Source organism: Corticium candelabrum, chromosome 1 (genome assembly GCF_963422355.1).
Source record: "Corticium candelabrum chromosome 1, ooCorCand1.1, whole genome shotgun sequence".
Classification (NCBI taxonomy): domain Eukaryota; kingdom Metazoa; phylum Porifera; class Homoscleromorpha; order Homosclerophorida; family Plakinidae; genus Corticium; species Corticium candelabrum.
Window position 1 is genome coordinate 10,795,633 of NC_085085.1, and position 16,092 is coordinate 10,811,724.

Consider the following 16,092-nt stretch of genomic DNA (forward strand, 5'->3'; position numbering starts at 1 on the left):
CAACAAACGACTCTGATGAGTGAAAGTGCATGATGTTGAAACATCCGGGATATTTAGTAAACTCAAAATTATCGCGTATTACCTGGTTATAGCACGTACACTGAACAATTGTGCATACCGGTTTCATGGTTGACTCTCTTATTGTGCCGTGGATGGGTCTGGGTGCCTGCCTCACTGCACTCTGTGTTGTTTGCTGTTACTGTATGTGCAGGTAAGTCATGCAGACAGACACGGAAACGCCTAGCTATTTGTTCATGACATGTCGTCGCTACTGCAGGGTACAACAGAACGAAAGACAAAGAGTGGATGGTTGCAGAAGAGTTAGTCTAATGTCGTAGATGTAGAACGTGGACTCTAAAACGTAGAACTGGAAATTAAATGGCAGCGGTGCACGAACAACGGATAGATACACCTAACAGCATGCGCAGAGAGTGTTCTGAAAATTGACTATGGAATTCGAATGAAAACGTTTTGTTGGGGCCTGGGCATGCGTGGGTGTGTTAAGATGTGTGCAGTGTATCTAATTGCATGGTGGGATATTGAGAGTGTTGGCTTACATTACTAACAAATAATAGCTGCATACACAACATATGTTAGAGCTTTCTAAACAATTTCCCGTATCCATCAGGCTATGTCATACTGGTTATGTATATGTCGCATGTGGTTTGTTTGATTAGTTAAGTTTTTAAAATATAGGGTTTAATTAGTTCCGAATACTCTTATGGCACATGCACATCTGGCAATGACACTGTGGTAAAGACAGGATAAATACTATAGGGTATGCAACAGTGAATTGGGAGGAAAGTGAGCGTTAATTGATTATCTAGCAGACATGATTGGGAAATGTGGTGGCCAACATGAATATGCAAGATTGTCTGGTTTAGACCTGTTTGTGTTCTCTGGCCAGGTTGGTTTACATATTGATGCTGACATCTATGTCAGCATTAGTATCAGCATTAGTGTCCGCATGATCTATTTATTGGTGCGATGGAGGTCAAGGTCAATTAATTAATGCTTGGACCTTAATATCTCATGCACTCAACTTGGAGATGATGTAGTGCTTCGTTTACCCTTCTGTTGTGTCATTGCCACAAAACGCTTACTAATTAGTAAGCTACTTGACAGAAGCTAATACACCGGCAAGAAAAATCTTCTAGTGACCCACCAGTGGCAGCAAGAATTTCTGCAAGATCTTTAATTAACTCCATGATTGAGATAGTTGTTTTACTGTTTGAAGATGTCTAGAAGTATGCTGACCAATTGGTAATCCGGAATGTGTTTTTGAGGAGTTAGAATGACTGGTGGTTGATGCATGTACTTCTGATAACTGACACTGCAATGGCACTTGCTTCTGTCCCCGAGTTCATTCTAGCATCATGATGCTGATGTCAATGTCAATGTTAATAACCCTGACACACTCACGTAATACAGACATAAATGTTTGCATTAGGAAAATTTGGAAATGTCATGAAACATTAGCATTACAAAATGGCATTGGTGCAGACATCAACTTCTGTCGACATTACACCAGCCATCATTGGCAGAAATGCTATTTGGCTGTTTAATTAATTGTTATCTTTTATTTAGGTTGATTTCTGCAGCATATTAGAGCTAATGCTGTGGTTGCTATATTCTGTTAATGTTGTTTACAAAGGTAGTTGCAGTAATTTTTCACACCCATGCACACATGCACAAATATGAACAAAATACTCTCTGCACGATTGGCAATGAAGTCAGCTCACACTACAGTACCGATGAATAATTCAACAAAATGTTTTGTGTAGGCAATAGGTACAAAAATTTTTAAGAAATTATCAAATTATACACAATGCAACAAATAGCAGTGAACTTGCTGTGCCATTGTCACTACTTTTTAGTAGTAAGACACATACATAGTTATTACAAAGTTCACAGACTTAATTACGCTATTGCTCCTAATGTTTTTCGAGTAATAATCTTTTCGAAAGTTTACCTTCAAAAATAGTAGGATAACTGAAAAAATAATATTCTGGTCTCGAAAATTGTCGGTTGTCCGGGGTTTTTGGTTTTTTGCATGTGTGCATGAAACATTGTCAAAAATGGCTGCTGGACAGAAGTGTGCAGCTCAAGATACCAACTAGAAATGTTTAGAGAATTGAATCAGTTGAAAGAATAAATAAACAAATAATTAAATCAAAAAATGACTGTATTGCACATCAAGACTTCGAAAAATTAGGATTCGTAAAACATTCTAAATTATTTTTGGAGTCTTGGAAAGAAAACAATTAGTCTTGAAAAACATTAGGAGCAGTAGCGTACTAGGGCCAGGATAAATGAATAGGCACAAAACATCAGAAGATACTTTATGTGTCACTGATTCTCGAGTGAATTGGAATGCTAACTGCGTGACAATACAATGATAGACGACCAACATACCTTGATGGTGCCAGTCTGTCTCTCTGTTGCTTACTGTTAAGCCATAAATGTCAGATAGTCTCAACCTTTGTATATTTTGTAGAAATGTGATTATTTATTTAGATTAGTCAGTAACATATTACATGTTATTGCGTTGATGTATCTGGCAGGAAGCCTTGAACTTCCAGACTAAGATCCTACCGTTACCCAGGAGGTAAACTCGGGGCCACTTCTCTCTCTGCCTGGAAGACTTAATGACATGATAACCAGTTGCTGCCAGTAAAACATTGTGTGAGTTGCTAATAATTGTGTGTGCATGTCTTTAGTTCCGATACAGTTCAAGCAAAAAACGATGTGCTAATGAGGTGAGTACAGTGTTTAAGGCCAGACATTAAATTTTTTGATGCTCGGATTCGCCGGTTCATTTTTGAGCTTAATTTTAATAGAATTTAAAAAAATAGAATTTGATATGCGCATGAGCAATGATAGTATGCTTGCTGTAAAATGACTTGGTAGTATATATATCCTATCAATGACTCTGCAATTCTTAACAGCGCATGTGGTTCAGCGTCTGTTTCCGCATTCCTCTGTCTCCACATACCTCTGTGTGTCTTTTATTTTAGTGTCCAATTTGTTGTCTCACATTTGTATGCAATCCAATGAAGACTGCACATGCTCAAAATATCACATGATCATTACTGTTTTATTGCAATCAGTCGGTCCTTCATATCCAAGCCTAAAAAATTTAGTTTAGTCTGACCTAAGTTATGAGATGACAATACATGTTCCTTGGTATACCTCAGAGTTCCAAACTCCCCCTCAATTTTCTTGATGTTATACATACTATGGACATGAACATTGTCATGTTTTGTTGCGTTCTGAATATGCATGTTTTCACACTGTTTTGGGAAGTGATGACTGCTCATTCAGCTTCCATGAAACATTGATTAAATGTTTAGTTGTAGCTGGTTTTGATTTACGTTAATTAAATCTTGACAGAATGTCCTAGTGCCATGGTTTGTGTCTGATTATGCATCCTGGATGCCTATATCGGCAGAGACGCTTATTAGCAAAACTGCACTACTTACTAACACGAGGTCTTCAGAAATATTGACTATATGGGACTATATGGACTTGTCATATCAAACCACACCTGTCAACACCTCTGTGCAGCCTGAATACACCAATTCGGCCAGATCTCCTTTGCAACATTACCTTACAACAGTGCAGACAATAATGAAGAACAAGAAGGGGCGCTTATTTGGGAATAGCTGCTTACAAAAATCTGATGCTCAAGTTGTTTTGTGTTCTATTTACCACCCAGACCCAGGGGTGACATTATGGACAGGCACTTCGATCATTTACGCTATTATTAATCTGTTATCTTAGACTGTAGTTGCTCCATGTAAATCCTGAGTGACTATCAGTAGTCATAAGTACCTACTATTCTTAGTAAACGGTAACGGTAGATTGCGTTTGCATCACTTTCAATTTGAGATTGAGACGATGTACTTTATGTTTGATTTCGTATAGACGTGTCCGGTATGTTTGGAAGAATTTCAAAACAAGGAGTGGCTGCAAGTTTGCCACTGTCGGCATGCATATCACAAACAGTAAGACAACACATTGACACCCAAATAATGCTTTCCTGAAAACGTTTTGGCTACCTGAAGGTGCATCTCGAGCTGGTTAGAACGAAGTACCTATTGCCCTATATGCAAAGCTCAAGTCCGACCACCAACCTCCAACGAGCAATCTTACCTCCTAGATGGGTAACAAGATTTCGACTACATAATTCAGCTGTAAACAAAGTAAGGAACATCTCAGTCTAAAACCTAGAGTCCGGGTTAGAAAATGGATGAAGGTTCAATTTACATAAACTCTTTGAGTAGTTGCTGTGGAAATGCCACAACCATTGATTGTCCTTGTTATCGGGACTGCTACACATGTAGTGTAACAAAAGAATGGGGTAGACGTTACGTACTGATGTATAGAAAACTGCCATATTCACAAAATACATTAACGATAATTGGAAAGCATAAAGAACCTGACTCGGTGATTAACTCGACGTGAAATAATGAATTGAACGATGGGAGACTCTCGTTTTGTCGAGGTCGACGACAAGCAGTTGAAGCATCTCGGTCCTACGCAGACTGGACAAACATGTAACAAACTGTCTCTGTCCTGTTTATTATATGCTGAACACAAGCTTTAACTCTAAACAAATTAATTCCGCTCTACCTATTCACATAATAATTGAGCTACTGAGTTCCAATTACATATTCAACAAAACATGAATTAATTAATTAATCAATTAATTTAAACAATCTGTGTGGACAAACTGCTGTGTGGTTACAACTAATCGGTGTACTTGCTGTGTATACAGCTAAACCGTATTTGCTTCAAATAGAGTGCCATAAACTTCAAAGCCACTAAGGCACAGATGATAGCCACCAGACGAATTAGGACCTGTTTGTAATATCCTCAGGAAGCGCATTGCAGGGTGGTTGTGAGGTATATCTACAGGCCAAGATGCCGTTGCATACTTTGCTTTCAGTGCTGTGTCATTGACATGGTTCTTGAGAGGAATCCACGTTGCTCCATCCACAGATCCTTCTAAATCCCACGACCGCAGTGCCGACCACTTTCCTGCGGCTCCGTGACGAAGAGAGTAATAGCTGGGAACAACCGAACGTTGGGATCCCAAATCAAAGCTATACCAAGAATTGGGAACATTCGTTGTACAGCAAGTCACCGCTTTCTTTCTGTTCAAAGCATCCGATGATTTACCACGGGCCAGACTCTCGTCCCCCGAACGTGCCACTTTGATAATACCCGACAAAGCAGGATTTGCCCACGAGTGGGAGGAATCGCTTGTTCCAAGATAGTAAACAATGCCATTCTTATCAAATGTCTTGTTGAAGCGAAACATTCCTATAACACATAGTAAGTAGTTGGAGATATTGCAAGATCGACACATCAGTGTAAATGAACTTACTTGACCACACTGGGAAATGTCCTGCACTACGAACTGGGCGCATCAATAAACTTCTCGGCGTCCTGCGTGCACCATGAGATGAAGGAATCGTTCTGCTTCGTGTGTGTGGATCAGGAATAGGTAGAATGGCAGGCGAGTAGGAAGGGACCAATGTATTTGACGACTGTTGCCCTACACATTCCAGGCATCAAACCAAATATTTCATACAAATGAAGTCACAACAAATCCCACCTTGCTGCGGTGGCTGTGAACTATAAGGATGTGTCTGAATAGGTTCGTATGGTGGTGGAGCTTCATCCATTGGCGGCAGTTGCTCAGCAACCACAGGAGAATCACAAGGGGGGATTACCTTTCTCTTCACTGGAGACGGAGACAAATCTGGATCAGTTGACAATAAGAATGATGCATCAAATGTCAAACGTCTTGATGCTGCTACATCTCCTATATCAAGTGTTGTAGTAAAGTTACTCGCTGCTTGAGCTTGAGCTTGAGCATGGGCTTCAGTGTGAGTACACACTTTGTTCTGTTCATAATTAACTGGGAGAGCTGATACAACACTGCTATTAATCTGTCTTAGTGATTGAATTTCATGAATAGAATGGGGACGAACATTGTCCTCCTACAATAGTAAGCACGAGATAGTTACAAACACTAGATGGTACGCACAAAGACCTTACCCGTGGCTGCTGATCATAGTTTGCTATTTGATTATCCAAAGACTCAAATTCGTGTTGAATCCTGGTAAGAAATCGATGGACAGTGTCTCGTTCTTCGTACGTGCTTGGAGTGCTCTCATGAGACTCGGACGATCTCTGCGTCGATGATCCATCAATGTCCTCTACTATCTGTAACTCACACGCTACACTTGGCAAAGGCTGTCCAAAGACTACGGTTGAATCGTCAACCACACCTGATGTACCCGGCTGCTGAGCAAAGGGAAGTACATTTCCCTCATCAGCTATAACCAAATTACCATTTACAAGTGGCAAAGGTAGCTGCTCTCCAAGTGGATGACCGACAACTGTTTGCTGTGAATCATATGCAAGCCTGTTTTCACCAGAAGGTAGTGACTGTGGTGACTCGGTATCTATGTGTCCCAAGTCAACTATGATCTCTTCAAGCTGTACTTGTGCCTCGGTCAGCGAATGCGTATCAGGTAGCTGAGACAGACTTTGAGATGCTGATGCGTGCCCTGTAAACAGTGAGCTTCTTTCAATGTTTCCATCAATCAGCTGAATGTCAGAATTTTTACGGTCCGAATTAACATGTATATTTTGTTCGACAGTATCATCTGCTTCGGTCTCTTCCACATTACCCGAAACAGCTGTCCTACCTCTACTGATGCTGCCAGTGTTATCTGACACTCTGCCGAATCGATAAGTGGAGTGTAGCAATCTGTGATCACGTGGCGGTAATTCATAACGATTTTCAAATCCCATTTCTTGCACATTCTCCATCATCATATCATAACTTGCAGTGCCATAGCCACTCTCTCCGCCTGTCGAGTCTGCATATGTTTGGGCATCAGACGAAAAAACGGCTAGAGCCTTGTCACCGACACCCATCCACTGCCTCAGATATCTGTTCTGATCACTGAGTATTTGCAGTTGATGTTGTAAGCTCATTGTTACTTTCTTATGCTCCATGACCGTCTTATGTAACGCATACTGCAATTGTCCAACATCTTCCTGTAATTTTGAGACGACAGTATCAGTGTTGCGCAACTGAGACTCCAACTGTACGACTCTTCCAGCAAGAGGCTCCGTTTCCATGCTGCTAACATACCTATCAGACTGTTTCTCGTCTTCCAGCAGTGCAGCCAGCTCAGAAGGCGAAGGACAGTTTGGAGGGGGTTCCATACTTCGCTTCAATACGCTGTGGAAAGGATGACTCGAACCAAGAGCTTGTAAACCTCGATTGTATTGATCGAGACTTTGCGAACTATTAACTCCTGTGCACATTTGCAGAAGAAGACTGGATGTCGAGAAGGTACAGAAGTGCTCACAACGTGGTGGAAGAAATTTGCTGTTCCTGGTAGTGTCTGCCTCACTGAGAACTCCTACAGTGACATCACTCAGCTTTGCACAGCCACTAGGAAGAAGCAGCACGCTATCAGCAGACAAACAGTGGCTACCAGTCACTAGAGGATGGTCTCTGCTATTCAAGTATCTCAAACCAGCCAACACGTCACAGGAAATGTTTACTATCTCCCTGTACGTAATCGGCAACGAGCTGCAACGCAGACGCGAAGCTAATGAACACCGCTCCTTCAGAGAGTCTTCATACACAAGAAACGGCTCGTTGACGCCACCACACGCACACACGCCGTAAAAAGCGACAACATTCGGATGCTGCAAGGTCTGTAGATACGCAAACTTGTCTGCGAGTTTGCCGGCAGACCACTTGCCACCATCAGACCAATTCGCCTCGCATGGTACACCGACATAGCATCTTCTCACGGTCACGACGGCCCCGTTCCATCGCCCCTCGCACATTCCACTCTCCAGCAATTTACCTCTCTGCTCGTCACTCACATCAACCGACGTCAGCAGCTCCATCTTACGACTAAAAGCTCCTACACAGACAGTCGGCTGTGAGTTTTACACGCCTGCCGCTACGTGTTAGCTAGTGTTGACATGTTGCTAGCCACGCCAAAACACGAAAACACCAGAAAAATCTCAAGCTGCGGAAGAAGGGGGAGGAGAGTGACTCGACTTACTTCACACTTTTTTTGTCGTTTCGGGACACGTGCATGCACATTAGATACACCCACTATCATTGAAATGACTTACTAGTATGAACAACCACTGGGGCTTACGTTCAAGTTACGTCTCCATTTCGAGCCGTAGCTTGTAGACTAGTGTAACAATCTGAAGCTAGCAATTGTGAATGTCGAACGTACCTCACGAGCGTCCCGAGTATCTCCTGTTGTACACAGAACTGAGTCACCTCACAACGCAGCTACGTTAACGCGCGTTAGGGCAGACGACGGCTGTACAGTACTCGTGCAGTACGATAGCAGGGACTCTTTACGCTACGTTACATGCAGCCAAACAATACATACGCGCTCTTGCCAGGCTTGGAGGCAATCACATAGACTATACACACGTTGTAGACAAGCCTAGGCCTAATGTAAGTACAATTAATTAACCCGTTAGACCAGATGAGGATTGAATCCAACGGCACGCGCGTCCGTCTTCCTCTGGCTTCTGACATCATTTACCCTCCATTTCCTAGTAGCGGATAATATTCCTAAATAGCTATTTCAGTAGACCATATCCTGGATATACATGTACTGTTCCTAGACGTGGGAAGACTACAACGTGACAGGGCTCAGACTTCACCCTACACTGTCTGTCTGTCTGCCTGTCTATCTGCCTGTCTATATATCTGTCTGTGTGCCTAGTAGCTGTCTATCTGTGGAATACACAGTTTAGATTCACGTGCACACTATAATACCATGGCAAATAGCTAATTACCATATTTCTTTGATTAAACGCCTCGCATTTATGTCTGTCTGTCTGTCTGTCTGTCTGTCTGTCTGTCTGTCAATACATCTATTTCTTATACAAAACATTATTACAGTCTACGCTAAAATCAGCAAGTTCTAAGAGAACTAGGACCCAAGAGCTCCCTAAGTACGACTAAGAGTCAAACAGTAAGCTAACAGAGTTACTAATGGCACCAACTGAGTCACCACTATACTGGACTCTGCTCATCTTCTGCAGTAACACTCTTGATTGCACTAACTGCTGCATCGCAATTGAGAATTGCGTCCTCCAGTAGTTCTTGAACTTGTCCTGTCTGCACTCAGTTGTCCATGTTGCTGTTGATGAGAGCAGGTTGAGATATTTTTGAACCTGTTGCCCCCACCGACCAAAGTGCTCCATTACCAGAGGAATGAAATTCAGTGTAGTTCCACAAGGACGTGCCTTTTTGGCGTATTTGTCATTTTCAGCATTTCTCTTCGACTTGTTGCTGTCCCATCTTCTAGGGCTACCTTTGGAAGAGCGTCAAGTGCCCATGGACGTGCCAAAGAGATGTCTAACTCAACTTCTTTACTGGAGTCAGGATCCCCACATATATGTCAGGTCTTCTGTCACAATCCAGAAAATGGTGTTTTGGTTCAATCTTGTGAACAACATGCAGCTGGCTGAGGCACTCAGACCATGTTCAAACTATTGTGTTATGAGTCCAGACAGGCCCTCTGTCATACTTACATGTGATGGGGTGGTACCCATCCCCATCAAGTGGCTTCCCCAGTCACATTTGACTATCCATTTGGCAATTCTATCTGTCTGTCTGTCTGTTTGTCACATTTATTCATACAACAACTACATACACAGATAGCATGGATACTTACTAAACTAGACAAACTACACTAGCAAAAATGTCTCTGTCTGTGATGACCTCAAATGTCCTCTGCAAACAGAAATTGTTCAAAAGTATCAAAGCTGTTAGCAATGACAGTTATGTACTTAGTCTTATGCAATTAACCCTGACCCACCCTGGTCCTGCCGTTCTCTACCTCTAACCCACTAAAATACCAGAAATTGGCTCTGTTAACATTAGTAAAGTCTCTGCAGCCCAACAATGACTGTAATTAGATCCAGCGAATAAAGAGCCTTCGATTGATACCAATATCCACCCAGAGGGCAACACCCTTGTCGTGCAATGGCCACATTCCACAGTCCAACTAATAATGAGTGAACGCACTCTATGTGTGAGTCAAAAGGTGAAATTAGCAGCAAACACACAAACTAATGATCACACAGCAGAAATAAACATAGCAAGAGTTTAGAAGGCCTTCCTATTCAAAGTGAGCTCTGCTGCTCCTGTTTATGGTGGTGTATACCAATAGCTGTTCTACACAACCAAACATCTCCTTCAGTTCTACCTGCATGTCACACGATTGATGCGAGGGCAGGTACACAGACACATCCAGTTGTGGTAAGCTAAATAACAGCCACAGAATTCAAGTGAAATCTGACGCTGCTCATGCACTAGCATTTTACAAGTGTAGGGCAAGTGTAAACCAGTCTCTCCTGGCCTCATCCTCATGCCCACTTTTCGCTTGCATGTGTTTTGCCACACGTTAAAAAGCCATGTGGTGAATCATGTGTACGTCTCCCTGCAAAGCAAAAGTTGGTGTTAATCTTGGAGACCAAGCCAACTTTTCTCTTTGCACAGAAGTGTACACGTGGTCCACCACATGGCACAGTAACATATGGCAAAACACATGCAAGCAAAAAGTGGGCTTGGGAACAAGGCTATGGTTTGTAAAAATGCCGAAAATGAGCAACCCTAATTGATCTCCAGTTCCATAAATACATAACCCAAACATGTATGCAGGTACATCTACACAAACAAACAAAAACAAACAAACAAACAAGCAAACACACTACTATAAATTTTAGTAATACACTGTGTTAATAATGAACAACAAAAGTAGGCAATTTGCTCATTGACTACAATGAAGTAGCAACTACCTCCAATTCTACAATCACGTTTGCAACAAACCTCAACATTTACTCAAGTAGGATCTTACAAATGCACAATGACACCCGTCCAACATCTTTCATTCCAGCACACAACCACACCGAATGTCAAGAAATATCTCATCAGCTCATTTCCAGTCAACACTATCATTCAAATTTATTACATTATACACCACTATACACACACACTGGTGTTGTACTAAAAGAACAGTGAGTAAGTGAGACATGCTAAACAGTCACCAGAGATCCTTACAAAAATTGGCTGATTGAGGCTATAGTATGGTGCAGCATGAGTTTGCCCTCTTTGCCTATAAGCAAACACAACTTTAGCAGTCAAAACATCAAAATTCATCACCACAAATTGCACAACTACTCATAATCAGACTAGCACCTCTTTATAGAATGCTTTCGATGCTATACTGAGATCATCAGATTTCTTGACTATATCGTCAAGTTTTTCACCCCTTTGCAGAACGGCATCAATAGTGTCGTACTGCCACATCACCATCACCAAATGAAATACAAAAACAAACATACAATATCATTTCCTACCAAAATTATCTTCGTTTCATCCAGTTCGGACTGAAGTCGCATCATTGCATCAGCTTCACGAGGATTCTGTCAACAAATGCCCTTGCATAAGAGTGTCTAGCTAAACCTGGTGACCTACTTGATATTTCTTCAGCCACTGATCCAAAACTGGCCACGAGCGGCTAAAACAAGTCAATACAGTGTCAGTTCAATACATGTATCACGTAGATCCTAACTAAAAGGCGTGGAAGTAAACACGTAGAGAGATGATGCAGACAGAAAAAGATCTACATTAGTAATGCCTAGAATTATAATGACAGAATGTGAAAGTCAGATATCCTAGACCTAGACTCTACGAATCCAAGCATCTCTATATGTACCAACGTAATTAATTAAGCGGTTGTCATTACTACTACACTATAACATACATAGCAAAAGCCAAAGCTAACAGAGTTTTGTTTGCTGGTTATACATATACTGTAATAGTCTATAATAAACCCAGTGTGAGCACACTGATCAAACTAAGGGGTGGTTCACTAGGCCTGCTGTTGTCGGTAACAAAACAGTAAGCACAAACTAGGTAAACTATACTCGTCATGCACCTGCCTAATACTGCATACCAGTACGTTATCATGCATGTAGCATCTGATGACAAGTAGACTACAGAAGACACAGCCAGCAATGATACAAATTAAGAATACCATTACAGCAATCAATCAAAAATGACTAAGTTCAACCACACACGTTTACAGCATGCAGCAGTAGTGCATTATTATCATATCCAGAGACGACAGAAACCATTGACAATGAACTGATATGACAGCAGTGCATGACAACACGTAAACTAAGCTCTTTCTTACTTTCCACCGGGATTGCTCCAATTTACTGAGTGTTTGGGATGGTCTTCGGCGTACTGGTCTAGAACTTTGTTCAAGAAGGTGAATGCGACTCGCGGGGGATACTCCTGATCGGCAATTACAGTACCACCCAAATTGTCAGAGCGAACATAAACGTGACATCGATAATCTAGAAAAACAAACATAAAATATTGCTCCAACTATGATCAACATTGTTGTTGTTGTTGTTGTTATTGTTTGTTATTGTTTGTTGTTGTTGTTATGTATTCAAAGTACTACATGATATGTCAAAAAATTAATGAGTTAGATCATCAGTCGTTGTTGTATGGTAACAACCAAACAACCTTAGCTGTGATATCAAAAAGTGTCAAGCAATTGAGTTAACAATTTCAGACAACAAAGGTATTCTACTAAGTGCCCATGTGTCTTCTTTTAGTTAGAGACGGTTCAAAACATATTTTCCACATCGTAGTACCACCCTGCTGCTCCTAATGTTTTTCGAGTAATAATATTTCAAAAATTTTGCCTTTGAAAAACAATAGGATAACAAAAATAATATTTTGGTCTCGAAAATTGTCGGTTGTCCAGGCTTTGGTTTTTGTGCGTGCGCATGAAACACCATCAAAAATGGCCGCTAGACAGAAGTGCAGCTCAAGATGCCAACTAGAAATGTTTAGAGAATTGAATCAGTTTGAAAGAATAAATAAACAAAAAATTTAATCAAAAATGACTACTATTGCACATCAATACCTCAAAAATTAGGATTCGTAAAAAGATCTAAAATATTTTTGGAGTCTCGAAAAGAATTAGTCTCGAAAAACATTAGGAGCAGTAGGGTATATAAATTCATGAACATTGATCGAAAATGCTAACACTCATAACAGCATATACTGCTGTGTTCTGCGCAGCATTGCAAAGTGCCATTTCGTAGACAATATAAGATCATGGCATGTTATAGTCCATACACAAATTCACCACTTGTAGCCCACCCAACTAAATAAACACTTCAGCAATGAGCATGGAGATATGTAGCCCGTCATATCTCCTCATCACTATCAGAACATGGAAAATCGTTACATTGTTTCTCAGTGTATCATGAATAACCTAGTCTGTTCTATAATTCTAATTCTCTTTAGACTTCCTAGAGAACAATGGGAGATCAACAAACCTCTTTCAGCAGATATCTATTTACTGAGCAGCTTAGTCTTGTCATGAACTAATGACATAGATTCAGTGGAGTTGCGCTTCCATTGCAATATCTCAACATGAAAGCAAATCCACTGTAATTGTTAAGAAGTAAGACTGTGCATGAGTTTTCTGATCCTACTGAACCCCATGTAAGCACCCAGTGCTATCCTGGTAAATGAAACAGAAGACACCAATGGTAACTGTCAATTGTGCGAAGTTTACAACTAGTCTACAGTACAACGTCACTTAACCTGAATTGAACATCATGTCAAGAAATTTTGTTTACATTAATTAACTTAATTAAGCAGAAACACCTAATAGCCAAAATGGCATCTCAACAGACACTGTGAGCATTTCTAGTTAGTACACAATACACTCAGAGTTGGCTTCCTCAACTTAATTACCTATAATTCTAAAAATTACAAAGTCAACCATCCAAATGATGACTGAATTCCACTGATTTACCTGAAAACTACTAGATGTGTAAGCATTACACTTCCTTCTACTCTATACATTAGCATAAATTCAAATGATGTACTGAACACTGCAGCTACATCAATCACCACCCATGCCACGAACACGACAGACACCCACATCACTTGGATATGATGCCAACAATAATCGATTCAGAAGGCACTGACTCAAGAGTGCAGTACGTTCAACCGCTTGCAGTTTTGCAATCAATGTATTGTCAGCTGCAGCATGTATGCTTGCACCACTTGTACACAAGAGAAACAAAGTAATCTTATTTAGTCACACCTAGAAACAATGCATAATAACTTGAGCGTATTTTTATTTTGGCAAGGCAGTTTAGCTAGCCAACTGGGCTGATTTAGGTTGACATAACTATACACACAAGTTTTCTTGCTGCTAGAAGGCATCTGTACACTACAATGAAACTGCCATGTCACTCATGATGCAGTAAATATAAGCACCTTGTTCTTTAACTGTCTTTCTGTCTCCAGGATTTGTGCGCTCGACAAGCACTTGACTCGTAAACAGCATAAACTCTTGAACACTAGAGCCAAAATACACTCAATCGTACCTCAAACTCAAAGCCATTATGTTCCAAACAGTTAGCACATAGACAAATTACATATATCACTGTCTAGCACGATCAGACTTCAATTCTACTTCACATACCAAAATATCAAAATTAAATACTGGGTTTCATCTGCCCTTTCTGACTAGAATTATAAGGTCAAGATGACTGTCACTTGGCAAAATTTTTGTCATGCTTCAACGGTGTCACCAGCCTTTCATGGTTGGGGGGCAAGGTAGGACTGCCAGTGGACATCAAACTCAATTAATTTAGACTGCCTCCATAAAACAGTGCTAGAAGTTCTTTGAATCGAAAACAAACAAGAGCAATAACTGGAGAGATGGGTTTACTGTATGCATATGCATGTACTTTATACATAGACTGCATATTTTTGTGCCAACGCCTACAAGCATACCTTTCATTTTAAGCAGATTCTCAAAGACCCTTATCTCCATTGCTGCTGTGAGCTGCTCATTTAGCATCAATTCAAAAATAAAGACAAACAGGGCTTGTACTGTCAGAAAAGCCACTTCCCTCAAAGTTTTGGGGTACCCAGCTCCCAATGGATCTCCTCACAATGAGGGCACTGTATACTTGGTAATGCAATTTGAGCAGCAATTGATAAAAATATTCTATACACTATAACCGGCTATTTCTGCAATCATGATATTTCTGCAAATTCTGAAATTTTGCAGATGTTTAGACTTATCCTCGAAGTCCCAGGAAGTCACTCTTTGGACACATGTACATGTGTGTGTGTGTGTGTGTGTGTGTGTGTGTGTGTGTGTGTGTGTGTGTGTGCCAGTAACCGTCTTCCTGGTTAGAACGCAGAAATTTAATCCGCAGTAACTAAAACTTTTGTCTAAATCCTCAAATCATAGAAATTTAAGACCACAGAAACAACCGGTTATACAGTATCACTAAGATACTTGCCATCTCATTAATCAATATTATTATTTATAAATAATTGAAAATAGTTGTTGAAGGTAATAGTGCGTAATTTAGGCACCAAGTAGGAGTCACAAGTATCAAGGTGCTGCGCATTCCACATCCACATCCTAGCTATTTCAAGTGCATGTCAAAATTAATTAACTCACAACGAAACGTCTACACCAAAATACACGGTCTGACTAGGAGCGAATGATTATTTATTTCATCTTGTTCTTCCGTTGTTTCTCGTCTCTCCGGGCTCATCTAGATCAACTAGACTTGAGATTTCACTCGTTCGGATACCTCACAAGGGCAAGTCTGAACTGTCACACGTCTACGTATCCACATATCGTAGCCCTGTAACAGCTAAAACCTTCCTTTGTCCACACACTTAATACTACTGCTATTTGTTGTTTACACAAGCAGTTAGCTTAGACTTGTAGTTCTACTCGACTCTCCCACCTACATGTCCAGCACCTCTCCAACCGTAACTTACCTCGACCGTTGAAAAAATCCAAACGAAGAAAGGTCTACAGCAGATTTCTGCAGCACCGGCTTTCCTCCTGAAGTCACGTAGTAAACGGTGACGGAGAAGAGTTTCATTATCGGTCAGTGTTTGATATTAACGTCTCTGTAATGATGACGTCATGATGC

At 40.8% G+C, this 16,092-nt stretch overlaps 3 protein-coding genes across 3 annotated transcripts; 1 reads left to right on the forward strand and 2 right to left on the reverse strand.

Moving 5' to 3' along the window:
• The first annotated feature begins 3 nt into the window (after positions 1-3).
• Positions 4-4,432, forward strand: LOC134195856 (RING finger protein 122-like). Its single transcript, XM_062664946.1, has 5 exons — positions 4-211; positions 278-320; positions 2,721-2,759; positions 3,928-4,007; positions 4,068-4,432. Exons 1-5 carry the CDS (start codon positions 126-128, stop codon positions 4,168-4,170), a joined length of 351 nt encoding a protein of 116 aa, XP_062520930.1. The 5' UTR covers positions 4-125; the 3' UTR covers positions 4,171-4,432.
• Positions 4,433-4,560: 128 nt separating this feature from the next.
• LOC134183183 (uncharacterized) lies at positions 4,561-8,337 on the reverse strand. Its single transcript, XM_062650668.1, has 5 exons — positions 8,295-8,337; positions 6,070-7,967; positions 5,624-6,011; positions 5,393-5,563; positions 4,561-5,328 (listed from the first exon to the last, which is right to left on the reverse strand). Exons 2-5 carry the CDS (start codon positions 7,948-7,950, stop codon positions 4,781-4,783), a joined length of 2,988 nt encoding a protein of 995 aa, XP_062506652.1. The 5' UTR covers positions 7,951-7,967; positions 8,295-8,337; the 3' UTR covers positions 4,561-4,780.
• Positions 8,338-10,844: 2,507 nt separating this feature from the next.
• Positions 10,845-16,057, reverse strand: LOC134195865 (synaptobrevin homolog YKT6-like). Its single transcript, XM_062664957.1, has 7 exons — positions 15,935-16,057; positions 14,402-14,484; positions 12,282-12,447; positions 11,561-11,603; positions 11,443-11,508; positions 11,282-11,383; positions 10,845-11,198 (listed from the first exon to the last, which is right to left on the reverse strand). Exons 1-7 carry the CDS (start codon positions 16,039-16,041, stop codon positions 11,163-11,165), a joined length of 603 nt encoding a protein of 200 aa, XP_062520941.1. The 5' UTR covers positions 16,042-16,057; the 3' UTR covers positions 10,845-11,162.
• Between the last annotated feature and the right edge of the window lie 35 nt (positions 16,058-16,092).

What these genes read in the sequence shown, in the direction of transcription:
- LOC134195856 (XM_062664946.1), top strand. Translation starts at nt 126, where the DNA reads ATGGTTGACTCTCTTATTGTGCCGTGGATGGGTCTGGGTGCCTGCCTC. An exon ending in TGCTGTTACTGTATGTGCAG is followed by an intron (nt 212 to 277) that starts GTAAGTCATGCA and finishes TCGCTACTGCAG; the next exon opens with GGTACAACAGAACGAAAGAC. An exon ending in CGGCATGCATATCACAAACA is followed by an intron (nt 4,008 to 4,067) that starts GTAAGACAACAC and finishes GGCTACCTGAAG; the next exon opens with GTGCATCTCGAGCTGGTTAG.
- LOC134183183 (XM_062650668.1), bottom strand. Translation starts at nt 7,950, where the DNA reads ATGGAGCTGCTGACGTCGGTTGATGTGAGTGACGAGCAGAGAGGTAAA. An exon ending in ACTATGATCAGCAGCCACGG is followed by an intron (nt 6,012 to 6,069) that starts GTAAGGTCTTTG and finishes TTACTATTGTAG; the next exon opens with GAGGACAATGTTCGTCCCCA. An exon ending in ACATTTCCCAGTGTGGTCAA is followed by an intron (nt 5,329 to 5,392) that starts GTAAGTTCATTT and finishes TATGTGTTATAG; the next exon opens with GAATGTTTCGCTTCAACAAG.
- LOC134195865 (XM_062664957.1), bottom strand. Translation starts at nt 16,041, where the DNA reads ATGAAACTCTTCTCCGTCACCGTTTACTACGTGACTTCAGGAGGAAAG. An exon ending in AAAGACAGTTAAAGAACAAG is followed by an intron (nt 12,448 to 14,401) that starts GTGCTTATATTT and finishes TTGTTTTTCTAG; the next exon opens with ATTATCGATGTCACGTTTAT. An exon ending in CGAAAGCATTCTATAAAGAG is followed by an intron (nt 11,199 to 11,281) that starts GTGCTAGTCTGA and finishes GTTTGCTTATAG; the next exon opens with GCAAAGAGGGCAAACTCATG.